The following is an 11,708-nucleotide window of genomic DNA, read 5'->3' as shown; positions in this document are numbered from 1 at the left end:
CAAGTGCTGGATCTGTCTAAAGTTTATTTCTCACCAACCTGCCACCCATTTGAAGTCAAAGGAAACAACGTGACATGTTCAGAAAAGTAGGATTGTTTCATTTACATACATTTACAGAACATTATTCTGATAAATATCCCAGAATATTTTCTCCTCTCCTTGTTCCATCAGATTAGTAAAGTAAAACACCTTCACCTAAACAACTTGTCTGTAGGGTAAGAGTTGAGTCTGTTCTTCAAAATATAATATTGTCTTGTTCAGCAAGGAACAAAAGGTTGGAAGAGAACAGTGAAATTCTGTGGATTAAAAACATTCTTAATTTTACTTATTAAAATCACCCAATGTGATGCTTGTTTGAGCATCAGCTAAAATACTAATGACACAGAATGGTGGGCAGAGAGAGGCAGTGGCAATACAACCCATTACAATGGGCGAGTTAATTTGGCATGGCCCGGTGTAGGTGGAGATTTTACTTAAGGACTAATGAAATGGTCTAAAATGCGTAAACTCTGCCCACCCAGGGCACCATGCTATGCAAAACTAACTCGCCCAATGGTTTGAGTAGCTGTAAATGAGAGGGAGCTCATAATAGCACATTGCAAGACCCCTCAAACATCATTTTATGTTGTTATTCTTTCATTGTAAAAGAGAGCTGCATCACTGTAACATTTCATATTTCAAAGCAGGGATAGGTTGAAAGCCGGGCTCCCGAGTGGTGCAGCGGTCTAAGGCACTGCATCTCAGTGTAAGAGACTTCACTATAGTACCTGGTTTGAATCCAGGCTGTATCACATCCGGACGTGATTGGGAGTCCCATAGGGTGGTGCACAATTGGCCCAGCATCGTCTGGATTTAGCCGGAGTAGGCAGTCATTGTAAATAAGAATTTGTTCTTAACTGACTTGCCTAGATAAAGGTTAAATTTAAAAAATATATATATATATTTTAAAGCCAGTCCTAGAGGTGAGATAGTCATGTGAGCAGTTCACTGTCCAGCCACAAGATAGCGGTGGGGTGTTACTCAACACAGCAGCACAGTGAGTATTTATAGGAACATTTCTGTAATATAGGGAGCATTTAGAGCGCAATCAGACAACTTGTTTGGCTGCTCCAAAATCTTGGCACATATCAGTGTATCAACCACAAGTGTGTAAGTTTGTAGCTCTCATGTACACTATTGGACAACCTACAAAATAAAGCCAAATGAGTGGATCTCTCAACCACTCCCCACCTCATTCAGTCCCAAGCAACCCTTCTCCCGTAACCGTCGCTGCGCCAATGAGGTGCAGGGTGTGGTTGTTAGAAATAGAATGTGGTCACTAGAGAAAAAGAGAGGGGCAGAGCGGACTCCACATCTCATCAGCCTGTATGACTGAAACCAGACTCGCCTGTCGGCACTAAGTCTGACATTAGACCATCAGGACATGAGTTATAGGTGGATGTCAGGAGGAGGAGGGAGTGGAAGAGTACAGCAGTGATTTAGAGGGTTACGGAAGAAACTATTCCCTTTCCCCTACTCTACTCACCAAGCAGCCGAAAGGCCAGCCAGAGAAAGGAGGGCTGGCACTGGCAGGCAGCAGATGTTTCTATGAAGAAATGTGTGTGTGTGTGCTGTCCACTCCAGCCACGGTTTGGAAGGCAAAAGTTTTGGTAGTATGGCACAGACTGCTAAATCAGAATCTCTAAAGGTATATCAACCACCAACTCCAGTAAAAGGCTTGGCAACATGACTTACAGATCATATACTGGAAGACATTGAAAGATGTGACACGGACAGAACAGTCTCACCTCAGTGTCTGGAAGACAAAGTTGAGAGGTCACAACATTACCATATCAATGGTAAACACTTGTTCGTTACGCTCGCTTTTAAAAGCCAATGACTCTGAAGGTCTGGCTGGTGTCTCACCCTCCACTGATTTTTAGATAGACAGAGCAGATACGAATACAGTCCCCTCAGCAGCTAGACAGAGCAGATGAAGAGACTGGACGGGTAGGTCATTTGTGTCTAAGGATGTGTGATTTATGTGAGTGCATGTTGTACATAAAAACCAATGAGTTACGGTCGCATCTTCACCACCAGTCCCCACTCCCTATTGGCTGGCTGATCAAGACAGAGCTGCCGGTCCCTCCCCGACCCCTCCCAGTGGGCGGGTTGTTACGTGCGTGTGTGTCTCTTGTCGTCGAACAGCGAGCGGATGAGGTAGACCTGCACCCCTGTCACCAGCACCATCACCAGCATGTTGGTCATGGACCACATGTTGACCCGGTTGTAGTTGGACTCTTGTACGTTGCGGTCGCGGGCCTCAAAGGCTTTGAGCAGCGTCTGTATCTGAAGGCTCTTCCCCAGCCGGGCTTTAACACTGTTGATGGTGTCCTGGAGAGCAGAGGGACAAAGAGGTTGGTAGTGGTTTGGGTTATTCTGATAGTCATAGAAGCATCTTGGAACTAGAATCCAACAATACAGAGTAGGCCAGACTTCAGGAGCATAGAGATTATGTATGTTGACTGACACAGTAATATTCCCTACTGGGGAGGTCCCTGGAGACAAGGTAACAGGATGGGGGAAGGGGTGGGTGCATGTTAACAAAGCCGCCATGTCGGTGAGTCCTCAAAGGACAAACATGACTTCCTCCACAGCTGTACTTTACACTTCCTGTCCCTGACCAACTGACGCATGTGTCCTGATACACGGGTTGGGGGTCTGGTATAAAGATCAATCCATTCTGCTTTCAGGTGCGTGTGTGATTATTGTTGCGACATTGATGGCTGTGGTGCTCGGTCTCTCTGACCTTGTGCCGTTGTATTGGCAGTGTGTGTGCTGTGTCAAAGTGACACCACCTGTGTGGTTGTGTGCTCTGTGCGCTGACATGTTGTTATGCCAGCAATCTCTGCTTCAGAAAAGACAGACAAAACACCAATGTCAACAGACCTCAGACGATACAGCTTCTGCCTGCCTTGTCACACAAAATACACTAGGACCGGGACGATACCAATATGGCATTATTTCCATGGCAAAAATGAAAACCTGAAGCAGACTAATCTCTTTGGTCCTTTAATAACCTGCTGTATGTAAAATAGTGTGCTATAGCTTGGAAAATAAATAAATGTGACTCTGGATGACAACATAATGATGTTTGTTTCCAACATTAGGGCTGTTTCTCTAAAGAAGTTAAATCTGCTTGGTGCTGTTTCCTTGCCACGATACTAACGTCCCGGCCCTACAATACACCACTCTACCATTACTAATCTAATTTACACAGGGATTATTTTTTGATTATCCAGTATCACATTCAAAAAACTAAGGACGTGTGAATTCTGTGAAATGTTGTGTGTGAAATCACACCCCCTCACATGACGTGCTACAGATGTCTTACATGTGTCCTGTTGCATATCAAAGCAATGCATGCTTCCTAACCATGTCTTCTAGGGGAGTATCCGAAATGCCGCCCGATCCCCTATATAGTGACCTACTGTTGATCAAGGCCCATAGGGTATATAGCCTATATAGACTATAGGTGCCTTGGTGTAGTATAAGCGCAGCCCCTCACCATGATGTCCTCCAGCTTCATGTCCAACATGTCAGTCCCATGGATGTACTCCTTCCAGTCCTCTGGCTCCTCCCCTTCCTGTTCCATGTTGTCCATGATCAGCTCGAAGAAAATGATCTTTTCCGACACTGCCGAGAACGAGTTGTCAAAACAAAACATGTAGTCTCCGTCCTCTGTCTCTACACTAAAGGAAACACACACCGGGAGAGTGTAAGAGAGAGAGAGAGAGTGTGTCCTCCATGTGAGTGTGCATTACGCACGTGCGTGGTGGTGTTTGTGTCTTACGTGTGTACTCCGTCTGACTTGCGGTGGTCGCTGTACAGAACGTGTCCAGTAGGAGAGGACAGGCTGAAGTCAACGTCCAGACCTGCTCCGTCCAACACCTGAGGACACACAGATGAGACAAGTAAGATGGGTGAGAGGAGAGAGACATGTCAGAGAGCTGCTGCTGAAAAGTTTCAGAATAAGCAGATGGCTTCACAATGTGTGAAGTCCATACAAGACATAAGTAAAGAAACCACTTCCTTCCTGGTGTCGGTTTCTCTACAGTTTCATCATTAGTTCAGGGCAATTCCACGATAACAGAGTGATGTGGAGACTCAGATTTTTCAATTTTAAAAATGTCCAGAGTTAAACCTTATCACTCTATGCACAAGGACTAGTTATAACAATTTCCACTGAACATTTTACAAAGACACATTTACTGGAACAGTGTAGATGCAAAGTTTGGTAACAGAATGACAGAACAAACAGTCATTCTGTTAAAAAACTTTGCAACTGCATTGCTCTTCAAGTAAATATGTTTTGTAACATTTTCTGTGGAAATTGTTAACTAGTCATTGTGCATAGAGATGTATGGTTTGTTTAACTTTAATCAACATTTTTAAGTGACAAATATGAATCTCTGTCTGCTCTGTTGTTAGGGGCAAATAATGTCAAGGTTTCCAAACTGAATTACAAAATGTCTAGTTATTAGTATTTCAAAACAGAGGCCATGAAGAACTTAGAACTGAGCAGCGCCACAAACTAAGGACATTATCAACATTTTGTTTTCACTCCAAGGGCAGAGGTGGGGTACCAGCATGCCACAGAGATAGCTTGTCTATGGTGGTAGACACAACAATAGGGATCTTAGAAGTCGGCTACAGTGATGGTATGACAATCCCTCAATGTCATGAATGTTAAGATAGGCCTATTTCAAAGAAAATATGAGGTTTTACCAAAGTTCTATGTTGAGATACGTTACGTCGCACTCCACAGTGCCCTTTCTCACATGAACAAAAGGAACATCTATGTGTTACAATGGCGCCGGAGGAGATGGCTGCCGTTTTACAGTCTCCTAACCAATTGTGCTATTGTGTGTGTTTTCACGTTATTTATAACTTATTTTGTACATAATGTTAATGCCACCGTCTCTTATGACCGAAAAGAGCTTCTAGGTAATCGCACAGTGATTACTAATCCTCGTACTGGAAGAAGATTTTATCTTTAATGAGTCGGATGCAAAGGATTTACTTCAGACAACCGACAAGGCCCACATCCCTGTCATTCGCAGGAGAAAGACGGAGATACCAGGGACGTAGGTCGGGGTGCCTTGTAAGGATCCAACGGCGAGTGGGTAATCTACCTTTAACATCAGTCCTGTTAGCCAACGTACAATCATTGGACAACAAAATAGACTAACTACGATCACGTATATCCTACCAACGGGACATTAAAAACTGTACTATCTTATGTTTCATCAAGTCGTGGCTGAACGACGATATGAATAACATACGCCTGGCGGGTTTTACGCTGCATCGGCAAGAAAGAACAGCCGCCTCCGGTATATTTGTAAACAACAGCTGGTGCACGAAATCTAATAGTAAAGAAATCTCTAGGTTTTGCTCGCCTGAGGCAGAGTATCTCATGATAAGGTGTAGACCACACTATCTACCAAGAGAGTTTATCTATAGTCTTCGTAGCTGTATATTTACCACCACAAACCGATGCTGGGACTAAAACCGCACTCAATGAGCTGTATTCCGCCATAAGCAAACAGGAAAAAGCTCATCCAGAGGCAGCGTTCCTAGTGACCGGGGACTTTAATGCAGGGTATCGTATCTGTTTTACCTCATTTCTACCAGCATGTTAAATGTGCAACCAGAGGGAAAAGAACTCTGGACCACCTATACTCCACACACAGAGATGCATACAAAGCTCTCCCTCGCCCTCCATTTGGCAAATCTGACCATAATTCTATCCTCCTGATTCCTGCTTACAAGCAAAAACAAAAGCAGGAAGCACCAGTGACTCGGTCAATGCAAAAGTGGTCAGATGACAAAGATGCTAAGCTACAGGACTGTTTTGCTAGCACAGACTGGAATATGTTCCACGATTCTTTTGATGGCATTGAGGAGTACACCACATCGGTCACTGGCTTCATCAATAAGTGCATTGATGACGTCATCCCCACAGTGACTGTACGTACATACCCCAACCAGAAGCCATGACTTACAGGCAACATCCGCACTGAGCTAAATGGTAGAGCTGCCGCTTCCAAGGAGCGGGACTCTAACCCGGACTCTTATAAGAAATCCCGCTACGCCCTCCGACAAACCATCAAACAGGCAAAGTGTCAATACAGGACTAAAATTGAATCACACTACACTGGCTCCGACGCTCGTCGGATGTGACAGGGTTTGCAAGCTATTACAGACTACAAAAGGGAAGCACAGCCGCAAGCTGCCCATTGACACGAGCCTACCAAACGAGCTAAATTACTTCTATGCTCGATTCAAGCCAAGCAACACTGAAGCATGCATGAGAGCATCAGCTGTTCCGGACGACTGTGTGATCACGCTCTCCGTAGCCGATGTGAGTAAGACCTTTAAACGGGTCAAAATTCACAAGGCCGCAGGGCCAGACGGATTACCAGGACGTGTACTCCGAGCTTGTGCTGACCAACTGGCAAGTGTCTTCACTGACATTTTCAACCTCTCCCTGTCCGAGTCTGTAATACCAACATGTTTCAAGCAGACCACCATAGTCCCTGTGCCCAAGAACACTAAGGTAACCTGCCTAAATGACTAACGACCCGTAGCACTCACGCCTGTAGCCATGAAGTGCTTTGAAAGGCTGGTCATCGATCACATCAACACCATTATCCCAGAAACCCTAGACCCACTCCAATTTGCATACTGCCCCAACAGATCCACAGATGATGCAATCTCTATTGTACTCCACACTGCCCTTTCCCACCTGGACAAAAGGAATACCTATGTGAGAATGCTATTCGTTGACTACAGCTCAGCGTTCAACACCATAGTGCCCACAAAGCTCATCACTAAGCTAAGGACCCTGGGATTAAACACATCCCTCTGCAACTGGATCCTGGACTTCCTGACGGGCCGCCCCCAGGTGGTAAGGGTAGTTAACAACACACCCGCCACGCTGATCTTCAACACGGGGGCCCCTCAGCGGTACGTGCTTAGTCCTTTCCTGTACTCCCTGTTCACCCACAACTGCGTGGCCAAGCACAACTCCAACACCATCATTAAGTTTGCTGATGACAACAGTGGTGGGCCTGAGTGGTAGCGCCATGTCTAGGTCTAAAAAGCTCGTTAACCACTTCTACCCCAAAGCCATAAGACTACTGAACAATTAATCAAATGGCCACCCGGACTATTTGCATTGACCCCCACCCCCCTTCTTTTACACTCCTGCTACTCCCTATTTATTATCTATGCATAGTCACTTTACCCCTACCTATATGAACAAATTACCTCAACTAACCTGTACCCCCACACATTGACTGAGTACCGGTACCCCCTATATATAGCCTCATTGTTATTTTGTGATACTTTTACATTTTAATGTATTTTTTACTTTAGTTTATTTAGTAAATATTTTCTCAACCAACAATGAAAATAATTAAGGGGTTGTAAGCATTAAGTAAGCATTTCACAGTAATACACCTGTTGTATTCAGCTCATGTGACAAATAACATTTGAATTGATGTCATTCAGGGCCACTACTTAATTTGAAAACACATCAGCATAGCACCATTTAGGCAACGAAAGAGGAGTAACAGGGACCGACGATGGAATATAATTTTTCTTCGAAAAGAGCATTAGGCCTATAGCTAGGTCTGGTAAAATGATTGCCAGAAGATACCGACCCTACCGTTATGCTTGTTGTTTACACTAAGCTGCACTGAGGTCGGAATGCAATCATGGTTACATTAAGACCCGTGGAGCCGGGATATGGGTCAGAAAACATACATCAATGCAGGGATTGGATATGGCACTTTCCTCAATTGTACCTATGGTCACACTTATACAACAAGATTTAAATACTGCTAGTTTTCCCGGAAAACTGCCCTTTTTGTCCTCATGCTAACTAGCAGTAGCCACCGTAGCCATTTTGGAATGGCTGCATCAGCTGTGCAATTCCATAATGGCTACTGTGGCTCTGGAAGCTTTAAAGATTTGGCATGGGCCCTCAGAGCCACAAAGTTACACAGCTGCACCATTGAGAACATCTTAACTTGTTGCTATACCACTTGGTATGGCAAGTGCTTGGCATCCGACCGCAAGGAGCTACAGAGGGTAGTGCATATGGCCCAGTACATCACTGGGGCCTAGCTCCTTGCCAACTAGGACCTCTATACCAGGCGGTGCCAGAGGAAAGCCCTAAAAATGGTCAAAGACTCCAGCCACCCAAGTCAGATTGTTCTCTCTACTAACGCATGGCACCGATGCACCAAGTCTGGAACTAACAGGACCCTGAACAGCATCTACCCCAAGCCATGAAACTGCTAAATAACTTTTTGACTCATCACATATTCTGCTGCTGCTACTGTTTATCTGCCAGTTTTATTCCTAGTTATATGTACCTCGTGCATATAACCAAGGGGTGGGTATAATTTGTGGAACGTTCCAACAGGAATCTGTTCCAAAAACTTTGTAAAGTACTGGGTTGCCAACAAACAACGCATACAAAGTAGCAATTCACCTAGCTAACTAGCTGGGTAATAGGCATCAACTCACCACGTAAATTAGCTTATTCTTAATGTTTGTCCATAGGTTACCAGAGTGAGGACAGACATTTTTCGGAATTAAACGTGGTGAGTGAAAAACTTTATGAAATAGCCCACTCCCTACCCGGTACCCTATTCTGCCGCTATACAACTTTGTATGTATTGTTTGTTGGCAACCTTGTTATTTACGAAGCTTTTGGAACAGTTTCTTGTTGGAAAGTTGCACAAATTATACCCACCCATTGTTGGGAAGGACCCGTAAGTAACGTAAACTCACCCCATTCCGTACAAATGTGCGTAACCGCGACATTCAAACGAGGCTACAAAGAAAACTAAATGGGACTGTAGCGACTGTGTTGACTTCAAAATCGGGGGTGTGAACTAGGTTTCTATTCAAGCGTTGATCGACATGGTAATGGCTCTATAGTATTGGAGAAAAGTTGAAAAAAACTGACCCTCCGTTACATCTTGACGTGTCATGTCGTAACGTACAGCACGCATAAAGCAACTATTTCTGTCTTACAATCTCTCTCCACCAGGTGTAGCACTTCTCTCATCGTTTAAAAACAAGAAATGGACAGTGATGGGGTAAGGGGGGATACCTAGTCATTTTTTTCGTCATCATTGCATGCGATCATCATTCTCAAAGCCGCTGTTTACTTCTAAGATCACTTTAGCACCGCCTTAAAAACCTGATTCAAATTCGACACAAACCTTCAAATAGGTATGTAATGACACATTATATAAACTCTTTATAGTGTTTTATTTACATTTTAGAGGCGATAAGGTGATAAGTTGGACAGATAGTGAAAAAAGCTATTTTCCCACACGATGTCAGTCACTATAACGCATTAGTTTCGCTTCCCCACCCGCCATTTTTAAAAAGACCCGAAGGGGCTCATTGCCCGTTTCTGCATAATTCAAGCAGGCAGTGTTTAGGTCATGTAATTGATTTTGTTGGAAAGGGGATAAATTGTGCTTTACAATGGTATTGACATTACAGTTGATCTGGAAGTATTACGTTTTTGGGGCGCTAAAATAAGGGCAATTGTACGGACCAAGGCAATGTACGAGTTTACGTTAAGCATTTCACTTCTAGTCTTCACCTGTATACGAAGCATGTGACGAATACAATTTGATATTATTAGTAGACTGTCTACAAAGCTGACCTCGTGAGTTCTAGCAAATGTATCTGCTCATGTACACATTTTTGGTTCACACTTTCAACCGATAATAACCCCTCGAACCTGATATTCTATCTCCAGCGATGCGTCCTTCTTCATGGTCTGGAAGAAGCACTCCTTCCGTCCGGAAGGGAGTGTAAATGTGAAGTCGCTGTCCAGGCTCTGGGAGAACGCGGCCACCATGAACATCTCAGATACCAGCACCGAGAACAGGCACAATAACCCCCGGACCACGTCCATGGTCTCCTGCTGCCTTCACTACACACGGAACAAGCGGGAAATAACTATAGATTTTGACTCCGTAAAGAGACGAGTGCTAGCTAATGCTCGTCAACTTCTCCTCAAATCTGTTCTGTTGGACAGCTCACCGTACGAGATGGCAATCGCAATGTGAGGACCTTGCCTTAAGAATGGACATACTTTTCTCTCAAATAGTTGGAATGTAATTTTATCTGATACAATTTAATGTATTTAATGGTGCTAAAATATATTTGGGACACATTCTAGTGTATTATGGGCAATTTTAACAAAAACAAATAAGTTCATTACAGGCAGTTCTCAGAAGGGCGCTTTTCTCAGTTGCATGCTGGGTAATGTAGTGTGTGCGTGTTTAAGAACAACTGACGGCATCCAGTGAGGAAGAGGAGAAGCGAGGGATAACTGGGAACAAAATCTGTTCTCCAACAGGGATGTTTTTTTTGTTTTCGCTCACCACGCGAGGAGTTTTTAATTGCACTGCTAACCTTATGCCTAGCCTTAAATTAAGATAAAAGAGCAAATGCTTGTTTTCATTAACTTGTATTATATAGACAATGTTGATTAGTGGAAACAGTTGTGCCTGTTCACACGTGTATCTTCCCGCTCATTGGCAAGAATGGTCCCACCTGTTCTTGCCTCTTCCCTAATGCTTTCCATTTTTTAAGAAATTAGAGTATCTGTTCAATATAATGGATAGTCTGTGCATCCAACGCTGCTCCAAATGCGCATTCATCTTTACAACAGTCGCAATACAGTCGCATTCCCTTGAAATAAACATTGGAAATCCCGGCTGTGTCACATCCGGCCGTGATTGAAAGTCCCATAGGGCGGCGCACAATTGGCCCAGCGTTGTCTGGGTTTGGCCGGAGTAGGCCGTCATTGTAAATAAGAATTTGTTCTTAACTGACTTGCCTAGTTAAACAAATGTTACATAAAAAATATATATATATATTTCCTTGTGCTACACAGATATATTAGTATATGGTAAGGACGGATAGAAAAGAGTACAAGTCTGCCCATGTGTGAATATTGAACAGTTATGTTATTTTGTATAACTTTGGTCGTAGAGAAGGCATTATAGAATGATAAAAGACACTTAACTATACAGGCACTTGTTTGTTGAACAACAATATCAATGTCAAATAGACATGGGTGTAGGTATTTTTCAATTGATGATGATGATGGAGAAGAAGACTGCAATCTGATCAAGGAGCTCTTGGTTTTAAAATTGTAGTAGTGAACTGCACACCAGGCTTGCTAAAAATAAGGAAACTATTAAGTAGACCTCTATGTAGGGTCATGTCATGACATGAAAAATGTCAACTCAACTAGCTACTAGGCATTTTCTTGTGTAGGCTATGCCATCCCTTATATGCTGCCCTTAGTCTTTGGAAGTTACTCTGCGATGTAATGCAAACCATCATGCATTACTCATCCTATTGCAAAACTATGTAATCCAAAAGTTGCACAATCAGATGTAAATATTTCAGGGTTTATATTTTCTTATCTTATGGAGGAGACGCGTTCCATGTTCCAGCTCCGCTCAAGCAGAGGAAATGGGCGGGACCGTGCCTTAGCACGTCACTACTTCTCTGTCGCTGCCTGATGCTATTGGCCGAGAGGAGGGGAGAACCGCAGCAGCGCTTCGCGAAGGCGAGTAGCACAGCAACAGAAGCCAACTAGCGCAGAAAAGAGTCGG

At 43.7% G+C, this 11,708-nt stretch overlaps 1 protein-coding gene across 1 annotated transcript; it reads right to left on the bottom strand.

The window, feature by feature from the left end:
* Positions 1-6: 6 nt before the first annotated feature.
* Positions 7-10,126, bottom strand: LOC120052484 (transmembrane emp24 domain-containing protein 5-like). The gene is made up of 4 exons (XM_038999421.1): positions 9,815-10,126; positions 3,833-3,930; positions 3,548-3,731; positions 7-2,373 (listed from the first exon to the last, which is right to left on the bottom strand). The coding sequence occupies exons 1-4, from the start codon at positions 9,989-9,991 to the stop codon at positions 2,155-2,157; spliced, it is 678 nt and encodes a 225-aa protein (XP_038855349.1). The 5' UTR covers positions 9,992-10,126; the 3' UTR covers positions 7-2,154.
* Positions 10,127-11,708: the final 1,582 nt, after the last annotated feature.

Source organism: Salvelinus namaycush, chromosome 8, assembly GCF_016432855.1.
Source record: "Salvelinus namaycush isolate Seneca chromosome 8, SaNama_1.0, whole genome shotgun sequence".
Taxonomy (NCBI): domain Eukaryota; kingdom Metazoa; phylum Chordata; class Actinopteri; order Salmoniformes; family Salmonidae; genus Salvelinus; species Salvelinus namaycush.
The sequence above is the reverse complement of the archived record's forward strand: the minus strand, read 5'-3'. Positions and strand labels throughout refer to the sequence as shown.

Bases quoted from the DNA above. Each gene is read 5' to 3' on its own strand.
- LOC120052484 (XM_038999421.1), bottom strand. From the start codon at position 9,991: ATGGACGTGGTCCGGGGGTTATTGTGCCTGTTCTCGGTGCTGGTATCT. The intron at 3,931-9,814 runs GTTCGAGGGGTT...GTGTGTCCTCAG, and splicing joins CGCTGGAGATAGAATATCAG to GTGTTGGACGGAGCAGGTCT. The intron at 2,374-3,547 runs GTGAGGGGCTGC...TCTGCTCTCCAG, and splicing joins TGAAGCTGGAGGACATCATG to GACACCATCAACAGTGTTAA.